Here is a 16,368-nt window from a genome sequence, read left to right as displayed (position 1 = left end):
TTCCTGCCTCCTCTCTATTTTTTTCTGTTCTAGTGACTCCACCAGCTTGTTATGTGACCTTGAGCAGAACCCTTCCTTTCGCAGAACCTAGAATGTAAAAGAAAAGCCAGAGATGGGCGAGAAGACCCTCTAGAGGCCTTCCAGGCCTGACACTGTGAGTCAGCATTTCCAGGATATGAAATGCCCGCAGAGAGCTCTCTGATGATGCTCTTGAACCGCCCTCCATCCCCAAGCCTCCAGAGACTCCTATGAGAGTATTTCCTGCTGCCACAACAATGTACTTTTGCCCAAACACTGACCTCAGTTAAAAGACAGAGGGGACAATGCTTTATTGACTTGGCACCTATAAATGAGTGGCTACAGGCCCCCATGGTTCTCTGCTACTGCAAAGTAGAGGCTCTGTGGTGGGGGCAGCATAAATCAGAGATACTGGTTCCAGCTGCAGGGAGGGGCCATTGTCCCTGCTTTGGCCCCTCCAATCCCCTTGTGCAGCCAAGCACCATCTGAGTCCAGGCCCTCATGGAGCAGGCCAGGGTAATGACACAAGTTCTTCTACAACCCCAGGCAGGCTAAGGTAAGAGCTGCAGGCTTCTTCTGCCTTCCCTCTTCTTGGGGATCCCAAGATGGGTGGGGAGAAGGGAGATACCCCATTTTCAGAGAGCCCCTGAACCTCCTGGACTGAATTCCAAGAAGGCAGGATCAGGGATGCTATAACTGGAGCCCTACCAAAGAGGAGAGTTAGAAGTCACTCCTTTACCCCAACTTTGTTTTGACTGAGTGGAAAGTGGGAGTTTTCATTGAATTGGGCCCACAATAGTTGATAACAGGTGAGGTCACACAATAAGTTGATGGGATAGAGCCAGGCTGCCCCATGCAGGACCACACCATCTGGGCAGGCTCTCTCCCAGGCAAGGGAAAGGAAGGGCTGAGTGGACTGTAGTTATCCTGGAGGAAGAAGGGCAGGCCACAGGAGGTTCCCAGAAGAGGTGGTCTGCAGAGTGGGCTGGGTCACAACGGCCGGCACAGGACACTGGCATCCTCACTGTGATCACAGTTGTGGGCGTCCCAGCGGATATGAGAGCAGAGCAGAAGGGCACTCTCATCCCCACGGCACTTGACATTGTCCAGAAGGATAGGTCCTCGGCCTGGGCCAAAGTGGGCCTCTCCAGGGGCTGCCAGAGCCTGGCCACAGCCCAGCTGGTGGCACAGGACACCGGCTGCCCTCAGGTCCCAAGCATCATCACAAACAGTGCCCCACCGCTGTCCTAGGAAGAGTTCTACACGTCCCTCACATCGGTGCGCTCCATTGGCCAGACGTAGGTGCCCTGTAGGGGGGACAAGGCCAGGAGCTAGAAGGTGCTGGATAATGCCAGGCCATTCCCAAGCAAGTCCAGGGAAGAGGCAGAGGAGGCAAAGGGTGTTGGTCTGAGACACAGCACTGCCCTGGGTGTCACACTGGACAAGGGCAGATAAATGAGATTCAAATAGGATAGGTATCAGTCCAGTCTCCAGATGGAAGTACATGTACAAGCCTTTGTAGAGTGCTCTAAGCATGTTGGGTTACATGTCTGCTCTCTCCTTAGTCTTGTGTTCATAATCCCAGTATCTCAGCCCCAGGGCTACTCTCTAGAGGTAGATTGTGTCCCGTGAAGTCATCATTGCTTCCTGTCACCCCCTGGACTCCCCGGTCTAAAGAGTGAACTCTTTCATTTCTCTCCTCAAAAAAAGGAGCCCTATCCCCTCATTTGGGTTCCATTTCTAGGAATTTCTAGATTCCTCTAACTTAAAACCCATCTCCCTCTTTCTGGACACCATACCTCTATTAATGAGACTAGCATAATAGGACAAAGTTTCCAGAACATGGTGCAAATCTGCAGAGCTACATAAGCCCATCCTAGTCCTTAATATACTGATGCCTGCCTCTACCTGCCTCTTAGGGGTGTGGGCACCTACCGTCCCTGGGCCGAGGAGTGGGGACTCTGGTGGTCTCCTGCTGGACTTGCAGTCCTGGTTCCTCTGGGCCTGGCTCAGCAAGGACAAAGAAAAAGAGGTGACTGTCACATTGGGGAACATGTTACTTGAGGCCAGGTCACTTCCTACCCTCGCAAGGGGAGCCTGATCTAGGGACAACGGACTTCATAGGTTCCTGAAGGAGAACTGCTCCCCACTACCCCACCCACCTACCCCTACCCCCAACCCCACCCTGGTGGATCAGAAATGGTGATTGTGTTTCTTTCACCCTGGGGCCCAAAGCATAATTTATGGTAGCCTACCCTTTGTGGCCTAAGCTACTAGGCCCATGGCACCAAATCAGGAAGAAGATATCAATTCCCACACCAAACAATGAACAGAAGCATTTTAAAATGTGTAAGATTGTACAAAACCCCTTTCCATTGATTTTTTCCAAAGGTGAGACGCTGCCCCCGAAAACTGATCAACTCGGGTTATTCGAGTTTTGCGGGTCCTTAACCTAGCAGAGTAATAGCGCCTCGACCCCCGCCTTTTACAGATTTAGAATTAATCCCGCCCCTCATTGCGGCAAAACACTAGCGCTCCCTAGGCCCGGCCCCACTCTCTCACTGCAGAGGGCGCTCCCTTCTTGCCCCGCCCATGCAGCCCAGCAGCAGAGTGCAGGAATGGGCGGGCTCTGCCTCTCTGCGTGGGGGGCGTCCTCTCCGGCCCCGCCCACGTTATTGTGCAGCCGAGGGCCCTCGCGCATGGCCCCGCCCATTTCTTGCAGATCCCGCCCCCCCGCCGCAGTGCGTGACTACGTAAGACCACGCTCATTGCTCAGAACCTGTCTTGCCCCTCCCACGTCGCCAAATGACGCTGCGCGCGCCCGCGCTACAGTGGCTGCCTACGCGCGGCCTCGCCCACTGCTGAAATCCTCTTTTATCCCGCCTATTCCGCAGTACGGCCCAACCCGGGGCGGTACTCCTTCGCTCGCGCATAATTCACCTTTTTGCGTGTTCCTGCCGCAGCCTCACCTGAGCAGAGTGCTCCCGCATCCTCATGGTGGCCGCAGTTGTGCTGACCCCACCCCAGGTGGAAGCAGTCGCTCAGGCGGGCCTCCGTGCCGGCGCAGCCCACGTTGTCCAGCAGCACTGGGCCGCGACCGTAGCCGAAGTGGCCAAGGCCAGTGGCGCCCAGCGCAGGCCCGCATCCTGCCTCGCGGCAGGCCACGCGCGCATCCGCAAAATCCCAGTCGTCGTCACACACGGTGCCCCAACTCCCGGCGTACATAACCTCCACGCGGCCGCGGCACGGTCCCGGGCCGCCCACCAGTCGCAGCCGCCCGCCTGCGTGGCGCACAGCCCCGCAGCCAGAGGAGGCTGGGCTGGAGCCAGCCCCATCCTCTCCCACCCACCTCGGAATCCCTGCTTTGCGACTTACTTTTCTTCCTCGCGGGCCAGGAAGCTGTGGTGAACAGTGCCGTCTCCTTGGAAGGCAGGGCACCAACTCTTGTAACTGCAGAAACAGGATACCACGATAGAGCATTTGAAGGGGACAAGGAAGCCTTCTGGCCTACAGCGGGACACAGGGGCTCCTGAGATGCCCCAACTGTACCACACCGGTACCCCACACTCGACTTCAACCCCATAGATTCACCATGTTGATTGGTGAGGTGGTAGTCCACATAAAACTTGATGGGGATGAACCAGATCCTATTTCCAGGCTTTATCCTAATTTCAATCTTAATGATAGTTTCAACCCTAATTTCAGGTGTATTTCTATCCTTACTACAGCCCTATCTAAACCCTCTCACAAGGCCTCTCAATTCCCAACTTCAGCACCAACCCAAATTTTACTTAAGAGCTTTGAAACAATTTACTACCTCTTCCTATCTTGCTGAACGTTTTTCAGGTCTAGATTTTTATCCTTGCTCTATCTGCTCTTCCATTCTCTTACCTATTTCTACCATCTGGCCTAAAGGTCTGGTCTTCTAGTCAGGCCTTCTTTTTGTGGACCCAAACAGCCTTCTCAATTCCCTGCCCTACCAATCTTGCCCCTACCATTATAGCCTGGAGGCTAGCAGGCTCAGGCGGGGCTCCTTACCTGCCGGCTCTGTGTGCCAGGCCCAGTCCTCTCTTGTAACGGAGGATGGCAGTGCTGTGAGAGTCGGGGGACCTAGAACTAGAGCAGGAGAGAAGGGAGCAAGGTCAGAGGCCAAGATTCTGGTTCCTGGTCAGCCTTTGGCTGTCAGGAGGATAAAAGGGTTTCTCTGAAGAAAACAACAGATTTTTACTTCTAGAGCCGAGGCTTAGCCCCAGCTGGGGTCCAAAGAGGTCTGCCCCACTTTGACAATGGATGTAATCACTTGTGCTGTACAAGTGTACACATCATAGTTTGTACAGGACTTTCACAGACATGCTTTCATTTCTCTCCAGTGTTCTCAGAAGCCCAATGTGTGTCCAAAATGGGGAATTAGGGAAGGTCTTGCCCACAAGGGAGGGCCATGCACAGTTCTGAAGGGCTTACAGAATAAGACTCATTATCCCGAACTTACAGAAATAGGACTAGAAAGGGCAAAGGGCCTGCATGAGACCATGCAGCAAGGTTAGCTGTGACTGCCTGGGCTGTGTGACTACGGCTATGGCTCTTTCGTACTGGGCCTCAGCTTTCCCAACTGTAAACTGGGAATGATAGTACCTGGTTTGCTGTGAGGCATGGGCAAGCATTGTAGAGTGGAGTTCATCTGTGAAGTGCCATAATTGGCTCTACTATTTGTATTTTCTTAGAAAACCTCTCAAAATGAAGAGGGGCCCAGAGGGGGAAAGATAAGAGCATCAGGATTAAAGAGGACTGTGCTAGGTAATTCTGAAGACATACTCGGGCTACAGTGGAGTGCTTAGAACATGCTGGAAAATTCCGGAGGCATTCTTGGGGTATTGCTAGATAATTCTGGAGTATTGAAAGAGCAATACTGTAGTATTACACGGATGTGCAGTTCACCAAAAGAGTGCTAGGGTTTTCTGAGACACTTTCAAAGAAGTACTGAAATATTACAAATAATTTTGGGGCCTTCCTGGATTACTCTGGGAAACACCAAGGTAGCCACCAAACCCCACCCCGCCCAAACCCCACTCAGGCTCCTCCTGCATAAGGACACAGCTGGGTCCCGCCCACTGGCCCCGCCCCACCCCCCTGGAGCCTGCACCTGCGCATAGAGCTCCGGCATCCTCATGGTGGCCGCAGTTGTGCACACCCCAGCCCAGGCTCAGGCACGCTGCCAGGCGGGGCTCGCTGCCTTCACAGTGAACGTTGTCCAGCAGGATATGCCCGGTGCCATAGCCGAAGAAGGCGTTAGTGGTGGCGGCCAGGGCTTCCCCGCAGCCCAGCTGGCGGCAGACCACGGTAGCGTCTGGCAGCCCCCAGTCATCGTCGCACACAGTGCCCCACAGGCCGCCGTGCAGGATCTCCACTCTGCCCTGACACGGGCCCGCGCCCCCCACCAGGCGCACACTGCCCTCACCTGGTGACGGTGAGGGAAGGGGAGGGGGCAAGGAGCAAATCCCACAGGGCTGCGCCTCCCCTCCCCACCTAATCTAACACACTTCTATAAGGCCCTAGGTCTGCCCCATACCCACCGCGCATGCTGCCCCAGTACCTAAAACCCTGGAGGAGCTACTCACTCACCCCCAAGGCACTGTCTCTTCTAGTCCAGGTTGAGGGTGGTTTGTGGGATCAGAGGACAGATTGGCTTTGGCTGTCACTTCTTGCCTAAAAGCAGCTCTCCTTGCCCTTGTCCAGGATCTCCTAAACATCTAGTTTGTGCTGCTTTCTCATCTAAGACTGCAGTGAAAGCCTCCCCAGGTGTAGCAACAACAACTCTTCTTACAGGGAGCCCTGCCTGATCTCTGATGGATTGGACCCTCTTCCTCCTCTGGACTTCCTTGGCTTTTTATCTGTTGTTCTTCTTTTAAGTCACTTTTCATTTTCTTGTTCTACATCATTATCAGCATTTCTGTGTATATCTGATTCTCCTATTAATTAGCCTCCAGTGCTAGCTCACTTCTCTCACTTTCTCCAACCTCATGCTGACTGTTTTTAATCATCTCATAGGAATGAATCGTCTTTCCCTATTCAGAAGGTGAGTGGCCTGAAGGGATACAGGGGGCAGGATGCAGAGGGGAATGACCAATGATTACTGGTTAACATCAGTAATCCCCCTCTTCCTGCCTAGGGTAGGTATTGGGGACTGTTCTCTGGGTCCCTTATGTTGCCCTTACTTACCTTTCCCATTCCGGGGAGTTGTAGGAGGCGCCCTACTGGTTAACATTTTCTTTGTTGGGGGCTGCGTGGGCAAGAACTCTGGAAAGGAAGGGAGGAGGACAAATGGATCCTCACACCCGCAGGTATATTAGTGTCAGGGCATGTATCACTAAGATACTTTCTTCTCAGGGCCTCTGGCTACAGAAAGAATTAAAGTGTCCAGAACACAGTAGCTCTACAGAGAAAGGGATAGATAGGGAAGACAGACAGGAACGGAGAGAGATGAGAAGCATCAATCATCAGTTTTTCGTTGGGACTCCTTAGTTGTTCATTGATTGCTTTCTCATATGTGCCTTGACTGTGGGCCTACAGCAGACTGAGTAACCCCTTGCCTGAGCCAGCGACCTTGAGTCCAAGCTGGTGAGCTTTGCTCAGGCTGGGTTTTTTTTTTTTAAGTGAGAGGAGGGGAGATAGAGACAAGACTCCCGCATGCACCCTGACTGGGATTCTCCCAGCAACCGCCATCTGGGGCCAATGCTCGAATCAACCGAGCTATCCTCAGTGCCCAGTCCAGATGTTCGAACCAGTTAAGCCACTGGCTGTGAGAGGGGAAGAGAGAGAAAAGGGGGAGAGAGAGGGGAAGAGAAGCAGATGGTCGCATATCGTGTGCCCTGGCTGGGGGTTGAACCCAGGATGCCCACATGCCAGGCCAGTGCTCTATCCACTGAGCCAACCACTTAGGACCCTTTTAATTCTTAAAGCAGCATCACATTCCTTGAGAACTTGTTAGAAAGCTAATTTCTCAGGCCCTACCTCAGACTGCAGAATCAGAAACTCAGGGATGGGGCCACAGTCTGAACCTTCCAGGGTATTTTCTTGAAAATTAAAACTGCTCTCAGCCTGACCTGTGATGGCACAGTGGACAGGGCACCGACCCAGAACACTGAAGTTGCCAGTTCAAAACATGGGGCTTGCCCGGTCAAGGCACATACGAGAAATAATAAATGCACAACTAAAGTGAAGCAACTGACGCTTCTTGCTCTCTCTCTCATTCTAAAAAATCAATAAATAAAATCTTTTTAAAAAAAGAAAATTATAACTACTGCTCTCATGATGAAAGCCTCTCAGGGATTTCTGCTGCAACTCTACGTGAAGTGGACCTATGGCCAGTGTGGCCCATGTTGACTCCATTCATCTGGTTTTAAAAAATGGTAGGGGGCTTTGCTGTAACTGCCAAAGTGCTACATGGAAGAAATGATGCTGGGTTTTAACCAAGGTCACACAAAAAGCCAGAAGCACCACTGGGGCCCAGCACTCCTGACAGCCAGCCTAGGGCTCTTCCCCAGCACCATGCAATTCAGACACTGGGCTGGTCTCCTACAGGGAGCAGTGTTACCACTGGGAAGTCCCTTAATTTATCTAGCCTTCAGCCCTGCTGCCTGACACACTCTGCCCTCCTAGGTGACAGGCCTCTGCTCACCATCACACAGGACAGCCACGTCCTCATAGTGAAAGCAGTTGTGGACTCCCCAGCCTCGGCTGCCACACTCACTCAGAGCAGCTTCCTGCCCACGGCAGTCCACGTTGTCCAGCAGGATGGGACCTCGGCCCTGGCCAAAGGCAAGGGGCCGCGGCACAGGCAGTGCTAGGCCACAGCCCAACTGACGACATACCACATTGGCGTCCACCACGTCCCAGTCATCGTCGCAGACGCTGCCCCAGGAGCCACCATGCAGGACCTCCAGGCGCCCCCGGCAGCGGCTTGGACCCCCCACCAGCCTCAGTTCTGTGGAGAGGGTTGAATTGGCACCAGGGGGATCCCTGGGTCCAACCTACAGGATACCCACCTTGCCATAAAGTTATGGGAGCCTTAGGAACAGTCCCTGCTAGGTCTTATTTCTCCCTTTCTATAAAATGGGGAGACTGGTGCAGTTCCTTTGGGGCATCTAAAATAATAGAGGTCTTCTGTCTGAGCATCTGAGTACCTGGGGGGTCAGGGCAGGGGTGGGAGAGGGAGGAGCAAGGGCACCTACCTGGAAAGGGCAGTGGGGTGGGCTGTAGGGCACTGGCTGAAACAGAGTGAGGAGAGCATTGGCCCCCTTCCCCCTCCCTTTGCTGCCTGGCTCTGGGAACACAGCCTCCCCTCCCACCATGGTCCTTACCATTATCCCCCTTCTCTTCACTACTCTTCTGTCCCTGAAGCCTCATCTTCTCTTTTCCTGACTATCCTACTTGGTTTCCTTGCTTTACCCCTCTCCCATTGGCCCATGGCTCACCCCAGATCTGTTTATGCCATTCCACTGCTATATTTCTCAAAGACTCCCCATTTCTTATAGGAGTCCCAACCCCTGAGCTTTCTCTACAAAGCCTCCTAGTATCTGACCAGCCTCACCTTACTTCTTAATATCCCATCAGTCTTGTTTTCAGGACTTTAACCATGCAGTCTCCTCTGCTTGAACAATTCTGGCCAATCCTGCTCATTACAGCCCTTCGGAGCCTTCAAAACCCAGCTTGGAACCCATTCCTCCAGAAAGCCTTCCTGGAGCCCTCAGCTAAAAGTGCTCTCTATTCCCTCTGAATCCATGAGCATCATATACAGGCCCCTTTCCAGGCCTTCTGCCTGGTGACGTGGCCATGGCAGTCTCATCTTGGTGTCTCCCAGAGCCCCTGCCCAGAGCCTGTTACTCAGCAGGTGTTCAGTAGCTGTGCCTTAAGTGTGTAATCTGGTTTCGGGATTCATTATGATTTCCCCCAAAAGCTTTACCTAGACAAGTCCCTCTGCGTCAGCTCTCATGTATGTATGGCCAGGCAGTGTGCTCATTCCTCTATGGGGCCTGGCTCACTTAATCATTAGGACAATTTAAAAGAAAGGTAAGATTTTGCAGATGGGGAAACTTCTGGTTTAGTGAGATTAGGCAACTTGCTCAAGGCCACACAACAGAGGATAGAACTGGTATTCCAACCAAAATAGCCACACTCTTCTTCACCATACAATTCTGAGTACATGGCCTGAGAGGTGGGGAGGAAACAGGAAAACTTGCCAAGCATGGGAAATGGAAAACTCCGTAACAGTCCAATTGCGAACAGGGTGTTACTATGTTTGGACACGTTCACATCACCTCAGAGAATCTTTACAACAATGCTCTGAGGCGGGTACTAAGGTACCCATTTTACAGATGAAGAAACTAAGACTTGGTTTCTTCTTTTTAAAGTTAGGATAGTTTCTAGGTAATTTGATTCCATCCATTCTACCAGCTGCCTTTCCAACAGCCATTGGTAAGCCCACCCCCTTTGCCTCTTCTCTATTTCCAATGTCCCTTAACTGCCCATACTCTTACATTGATCCCTTAGCTGCAGCATTGAGCCCTCTACTTGCCCAGCTCAGACCCTTAGCTCTCATCAACCCTGGGCAAATGTTGGAACTGGAAAGAATGTTGGAAACCACCTAATTTACAAACTACTTCCCACCATAATTTTACAGCTGGGAAAACAGCCAGGAAGGGAAATAGTTGGAGCTTAGGGGGACACTCACCCAGTGGCAAGAGGAGGAGGAAAGACAGGGCTGGAGGCATGGGTGCAGGGGCTGTGCTCCTCTCTCCGGGTCTCCATCCCCTGCTCTGATCTGGTTGGGGACCAATTTGAATCTCGGCTTCCTTGTGTGTCCAGCCAGCCACTGGCATTTCCGATGGTTCCATTATGGAACTGGTAGAGAAGTCACAGCAGGAACATCTGGAATTAAAAATCCCAAGTCACTTCTTCCAGCTAGAAGGGCCCAATGAGAGCATCAGGGGAAGTGACATTTCCACTTGGGTTTGGCATTCTGAGTGGAGACAGCAGGAGCAACAGCTTGGGAATGAGAAGAAAGGGAGAACAGATGGAAGCTTATGAGGAGTGAGGTCTGTCTGGAGCAGAGAGCGGGTAAAAGCAAATGGTGGAGATGAGGCTGGAGGGCCCTAGCCCAGACAGGCCATGCAGCTGTGCCCAGGGCTGAGTCATCCTCCACGGCAGAGCATCCCCAAGAGTGGTGTTGGTGCCACAAAATTTAGAGGGAAATAGATGGACATTTATTGTTTCATTTTTTCAATGCCTTCTATTTATGGCAAAGGATCTTGGTTTTTCATTTATTGGAACAATATAAAGTTTTTCTTTAAAGTTAATTTAAATGAGAAGAAATGAGTCAATTTAAAGAAAAAAAATCAAGAAAATTTAGTTCCCGTGACTCACAAATATACAAAAATGGTGAAGGGCTGTGAAAAGTAAATGCCATTTGGAATGCTCTGCCACTTGGGGAAGAGAAGTCCTTGAGGATTTTTTTTGGTTAAATTTTGGATTGAGGTATACAAATAAACAAGTATTTAAATCATAAGTGTAGATCTTTGAACATTCACGCCATGTAACCAGCATCCCAGAAGCACCTCATGCCCCCTTTCCTCAGAGACTAAACCGGGTGGGGGGTTTGCTGGCCTAGGGGATGGTTCTGTTTGGGATATACAGTATTGAGAGTGCAGGGATGGGGGATCCCTACCCACACTGCCCCCCATCTCTCCCTGGCTGTGCTTCGGCCCTGGCATATAAAGAGTCTGGCTGGGGAGAGGATGAAAACCTATCTGGATGTGGGCACGGGGTTTTCAATACCCCATTCATGGGGCTCAGGACAGCCCCAGTGGAATAATCAGCTTTTGTCTTCCCTTTGCCTGGCCTGGAGACAGCTGGGAGGTGGGAGTTGAGAGCTGTGAGGAGGGGGAGCCATGGTCCAATCTTGTTTGAGGAGAGCCATCATGGTCTGGGTTTGCTTCCCGTCTCCTAGGCCTCAGGCCACCCAGCTCTCAGGCTGCTGGGATGCTGGCCCCCAGGTCAGGTCAGCCCCCACTATGTGAGTATAGGGACACACAGCTTCCAGGGGACCTGGCCAGTAATCCTCAAGTCCTCCCACTGTATCTCCTGACACCCCTGCCTAGTGATGAGGGATAAGGACCCTTGATCCTGAACCCCACTGACCTCAAGTCCCAGCTGACCCAAGAGTTCCCAGTGGGCCTCTTGTAGCCTGCCTACCTCTAGCTCCAAATTTGGCTCCAAACCTGCTCCTGCCTTACTCCCTGGGAACATTGGTCAAAGTGAGTCTTAACTGTTTCCTGTTCTTTTTGAACTTGGCTCTCTAAAGGACTCCTGCTCCCTCCCCACCCTTCATTATGGCACCTTTTGCCCTAAACTCTCTCCCCATCCCCAGCTGCTGAACAGTGTCTTTAAATGTGGAGCAGGCAGCATAACACAATGGTTAGAAACATCAGCTCCAATATCTATAGCTGTGTGACTTCACTTTGCTAAGTAAGCCTCACTGTCCTCATCTGTAAAATGGGGTTAGTAGTACACTCATTTCTTACAGTTGTTGCTAGGTAAATAAGCTAAAATTTATAAAAGATTTTAGCCCATTGTGTGACCCACAGTAAGTATGGTAGCTATTATTACTATTACCATCTCCGCATCTAAACTGTGAACCCTTGACAGCAAGGACCAGATCTTACTCAATAGTAGCACCTGGGCCAGGGTGGGTACTCAGGAAATGTTTATTGAGTGGCCGGATGAAGTTTAGTGCTACAGAACCACGGAATGAAGTGGTCAGAAGGGCCCTGGGAAATCATCAAGGACAACTCGACAGCTGACCAGTGGAAAATGTATCTCTTTCACACTCTCTCTCTCTCTCTCTCTCTCTCTCTCTCTCTCTCTCTCTCTCTCTCTCTCTCTCACACACACACACACACACACACACACACACACACACAAAAGCAAAAGTGAAAGATTCATACCTGGAGAATGTTCTGGGCTCTTTCTGTCCCTTCTTCTACCGTCAATCCAAAGTCAAATCACTTTTTCTGCCCTCAGAAATTTGGGAGAGGGTAGGATCCCCCAAATGCAAATCAACACAGATCTTTCTTCTTTTCTTTCCAAAGCTGGAAGGTGAGCAGAGGCCAAGTCTCTGTCCATGGAGCTGGCCGGTGGCCCCAGGCTGTTCCCACCAGACCTTAGGGGCAGAAAGAGGCACAGGGAGAGTAGAGGTGGCCTGCACAGTCTGGAGCAGCCCCAGCAAACGGGCACCCAGGCGGAGGAGGAGCTACAAGGGTGGGGAAGCCAGCTGGACTCTCAGGGCCAGGCAGCCCCTCCCACTCTGCTCCCCCTACTTTAGGACTCAGGTTTCAGAAAGGCCTGGACAGGTCTCCACCCCTTTGCAGGGCAGCCAAGCATCCCTGATTTCCTGTGATGGCCCTGATTCAACATCTTAATCCTGTTGCCTGGGGAGTCCCCTTGACCATGCCCTGACCCACATCCCACCTGGGGATTTGGAAACATGGTCACAGGAGCCAAAGTGTGCATGGTGGTTTTCCTACTTAGGCAGGGCCTCTGATTTTGTTGCTGACTTTGCCTTCATGTGGTTCTTCTTGAGTTCTGATATGTTTTGGGCTTTTGTCATAGGTGACAGGAAGTAGTACATATAGCTTGTTCTATAGTTTGTAGCTTCATTAAAACACTGTGCTGAGATTCTGCACCTTCTGGCTGGAACCACAGAGCTAGAGGCCCCACAGTGTGGTTCCCAAACCTGGCCATGCATCCCATCACCCCCAGGGGCACTTTTAAAATTTATATAGGTTATTGCCCCCACCACTTATTCCCCAGAGGTTCTGACCCAGCGGTTCAGGGATGAGGTCCCCCTAAAAGTGTATTTCTCAAAAGCCCCTGAGGCTCAAACATGTTTGGGGATCAGGGTTAGGCTGAAGCTGTTTATGGTGCAGGTGGGAAGACGGGAAGACAGAGGCTGACAGTGGAAAGAGGACATGCAGCCCATGCATCTCACAGGACTTAGTGTCCTGACTCTCCGATCTCATCTTGTTTCTCACTTTTCAGAAAAAGAAAACTCTCTTCTAGGAAGTCTGCCATCACTCCACTCCCATCCCTACTTTGCTCCTGCCTCTTCCTTCCTCCTCTGACCAGAGGAATGAGTCCCCCTCAGTCCAGACCCCATCTCCTTCTGCCTTCTCAGGGACCTCCCTCTCTCCATCTGGGTGTCCTTTCTCTCCTCTAGTCAGCTGCTCTTTTCCAACTGGATCTTCGCTTTGATTTTCTAAGCGTACTCTAATATTAAAAGCAAACAACAGAAAACCCTTTCAACCACTGTTGGTTGGATCTTCAGGGTTGAAATGGCCAGGCACTCACTGGTGTCCCTTCTGGGCTAGGAGATGCCCAGGCAGAGTGTGGCTTTGGCTCAAACACTGAAGTACATCCGGAAGGTGCTAGACGGACGTCTGTCAGCTGACTGATTTCCTCACAGAAAGTTATTTCTCCAGGGCAGATCTGAGGGACGCATCTGCAAGGCTGCCACTGGACTCCACCCCCGTCCTCCAGCTTGTGCTCCCCTCTCCTCCCCATCACAGGCACACTTAAAGAACTGTCTGCTCCCGCATCTCCATTGCCTCACCTCTCACTCACTGCTCAGCTTGCTCCAGGCTGCCTTCTGCCTTCTTATTTTTTTAAAAATAAATGCTTATTGATTGATTGTAGTTAGAGAGGAAGGGATAGAGAAAGAGAGAGGAACATCAATCTGTCCCTGTATGTGCCCTGACCAGGGATTGAACCAACATCCTCTGTACTTCGGGATGATGCTCTAACCAACCAAGCTACCTGGCCAGGATGCTCCAGTCTGCCTTCTGTCCTCATAACTCCACTGAGGCAACTCTTCCTAAGGTCACCAGTGACCTTTGTATAATGAAATTCAAAGGACAATTTTCATGTCTTGTTTTAGTTAGAGCAGGGGTCCCCAAACTTTTTACACAGGGGGCCAGTTCACTGTCCCTCAGACCATTGGAGGGCCGGACTATAAAAAAAACTATGAACAAATCCCTATGCACACTGCACATATCTTATTTTAAAGTAAAAAAACAAAACGGGAACAAATACAATATTTAAAATAAAGAACAAGTAAATTTAAATCAACAAACTGACCAGTATTTCAATGGGAACTATGGGTTTGCTTTTGGCTAATGAGATGGTCAATGTGCTCCTCTCAATGACCACCAATGAAAGAGGTGCTTCTTCCAGAAGTGAGGCGGGGGCCGGATAAATGGCCTCAGGGGGCCGCATGCGGCCCACGGGCCGTAGTTTGGGGACCCCTGAGTTAGAGTATGAGCTCTGATATGGTAACAGAGAGAACTTGTATTCATCAGTTTTTGCTGTGATAACATGCACAACAATCCCTAACTTGAAATGGCTTAATGCAGTAATTTTCAACTGGTATACTTCAAGAATTTTTTTTTTTTAAATATATTTTTCCAAAGCTGGAAACGGGAGGCAATCAGACAGACTCCCGCATGTGCCCTACCGGGATCCACCCAGCATGCCCACCAGGGGGCGATGCTCCGCCCCTCCGGGGCATCGCTTTGTCGCATCCAGAGCCATTCTAGCACCTGAGGCAGAGGCCACAGAGCCATCCTCAGTGCCCGGGCCATCTTTGCTCCAGTGGAGCCTCGCTGAGGGAGGGGAAGAGAGAGACAGAGAGGAAGGAGAGGGGGAGGGGTGGAGAAGCAGATGGGCGCCTCTCCTGTGTGCCCTGGCTGGGAATCGAACCCGGGACTCCTGTACGCCAGGCCGACGCTCTACCACTGAGCCAACCGGCCAGGGCCTGCTTCAAGAATTTTTAAAACATGTAATACATGCCTGACCAGGCGGTGGATAGAGCATCGGCCTAGGATGCTGAGGACCCAGGTTCAAAACCCCAAGGTCGCTGACTTGAGTGTGGGCTCATCCAACTTGAGCGTGGGCTCACCAGCTTGAGTACAGGGTCACTGGCTTGAGTGTAGGATCATAGATATGATCCCATGGTTGCTGGCTTGAGCCCCAAAGTTCGCTGGCTTGAGCAAGGGTCACTGGCTCAGCTGGAGCCGCCCCACCCCTGTCAAAGCACATATGAGAAAGCAATCAACGAACAACTAAGGTGCTGCATGAAGAACTAATGCTTAGCCTGACCAGGCAATGGTGCAGTAGATAGAGCTTTGGACTGGGACGCGGAGGACACAGGTTCGAAACCCGAGGTCACCGGCTTGAGCACGGGCTCACCAGCTTTAGTGCAGGGTTGCTGACTTGAGCGTGGGATCATAGACATGACCCCAAGGATACTGACTGGAGCCCAAGGTTGCTGGCTTGAACAAGGGGTCACTCTGCTGCAGACCCCCCAGTCAAGGCACATATGAGAAAGCAATCAATGAACAACTAAGGAGACTAAGGAGCTGCAACGAAGAATTGATGCTTCTCATCTCTCTCCCTTCCTATCTGTCCCTCTCTCTGTCTCTGTCACAAAAAAAAAAAAAAATTGATGCTTCTCATCTCTCTCCCTTCCTGTCTGTCTGCTCCTGTCTGTCTTTCTCACTACCAAAACAAAGCAAAACAAAACAAAAAAATATGTAATACAGCCCTGGCTGGGTGGCTCAGTGTATAGAGTTACGACCTGGCACACAGAAGTCTCAGGTTTCATCCCTAGTCATGGCACATACAAGAAGCAATCAATGAGCGAACAACTAAATGGAACAACTAAGTGGAACAGTGAGTTAATGCTTCTCTCTTTCTCTCTCTCCATCCCCCTTTCCCCTTTCTCTCTCAAATCAATGCAAAATAAAATAAAATACACAAAATAAAATTGGAGCAAAGATGGCCCAGGCGCTGGGGATGGCTCTGTGGCCTCTGCCCCAGGCGCTAGAGTGGCTCTGGTCGCAATATGGCGACGCCCAGGATGGTCGCAACATGGCGACGCCCAGGATGGGCAGAGCATCGCCCCCTGGTGGGCAGAGCGTCGCCCCATGGTGGGCGTGCCGGGTGGATCCCGGTTGGGCGCATGCGGGAGTCTGTCTGACTATCTCTCCCTGTTTCCAGCTTCAGAAAAGAAAATGAAAAAGAAAAAAAAAAAAAAAAAAAAAAACTCCTAAAAAATAAAATAAAATGCAAAAAAACTCACAGATATCTTAAAAACAAACACAGACCTCTTTTTCTTTAGATTGCCAAATTAAAAATGACAACAGCGCCCTGGCTGGTTGGCTCAGCGGTAGAGCGTCAGCCTAGCGTGCGGAGGACCCGGGTTCGATTCCCGGCCAAGGCACACAGGAGAAGTGCCCATTT

General features: G+C 51.3%; 1 protein-coding gene across 4 annotated transcripts; it reads right to left on the bottom strand.

Annotated features, from left to right (window-relative positions):
• Positions 1 to 304: 304 nt before the first annotated feature.
• SSC4D (scavenger receptor cysteine rich family member with 4 domains) lies at positions 305 to 12,279 on the bottom strand. Of its 4 annotated transcripts, XM_066382348.1 has the most exons (11): positions 12,018 to 12,279; positions 9,746 to 9,942; positions 8,247 to 8,282; positions 7,694 to 7,999; positions 6,235 to 6,312; positions 5,159 to 5,473; positions 4,057 to 4,134; positions 3,394 to 3,468; positions 2,988 to 3,299; positions 1,954 to 2,022; positions 305 to 1,325 (listed from the first exon to the last, which is right to left on the bottom strand). In XM_066382348.1, the coding sequence occupies exons 2-11, from the start codon at positions 9,906 to 9,908 to the stop codon at positions 1,009 to 1,011; spliced, it is 1,749 nt and encodes a 582-aa protein (XP_066238445.1). In that variant the 5' UTR covers positions 9,909 to 9,942; positions 12,018 to 12,279; the 3' UTR covers positions 305 to 1,008. The 4 variants fall into 4 exon arrangements, with proteins under 4 accessions (XP_066238445.1, XP_066238447.1, XP_066238446.1 ...); XM_066382350.1 differs by lacking the exon at positions 5,159 to 5,473; XM_066382349.1 differs by lacking the exon at positions 8,247 to 8,282.
• Positions 12,280 to 16,368: the final 4,089 nt, after the last annotated feature.

The sequence above is a fragment of the Saccopteryx leptura genome, chromosome 4 (assembly GCF_036850995.1).
Source record: "Saccopteryx leptura isolate mSacLep1 chromosome 4, mSacLep1_pri_phased_curated, whole genome shotgun sequence".
NCBI classification, from domain to species: Eukaryota; Metazoa; Chordata; class Mammalia; order Chiroptera; family Emballonuridae; genus Saccopteryx; species Saccopteryx leptura.
The sequence above is the reverse complement of the archived record's forward strand: the minus strand, read 5'-3'. Positions and strand labels throughout refer to the sequence as shown.

Excerpts from the sequence above, each read along its gene's own strand:
- SSC4D (XM_066382348.1), bottom strand. The coding sequence starts at position 9,908 with ATGGAACCATCGGAAATGCCAGTGGCTGGCTGGACACACAAGGAAGCC. Across the intron at positions 6,313-7,693 it reads CGTGGCTGTCCTGTGTGATG|AGTTCTTGCCCACGCAGCCC; the intron begins GTGAGCAGAGGC and ends CTTCCTTTCCAG. Across the intron at positions 3,300-3,393 it reads CTGGCCCGCGAGGAAGAAAA|GCGGGCGGCTGCGACTGGTG; the intron begins GTAAGTCGCAAA and ends TGCGCCACGCAG.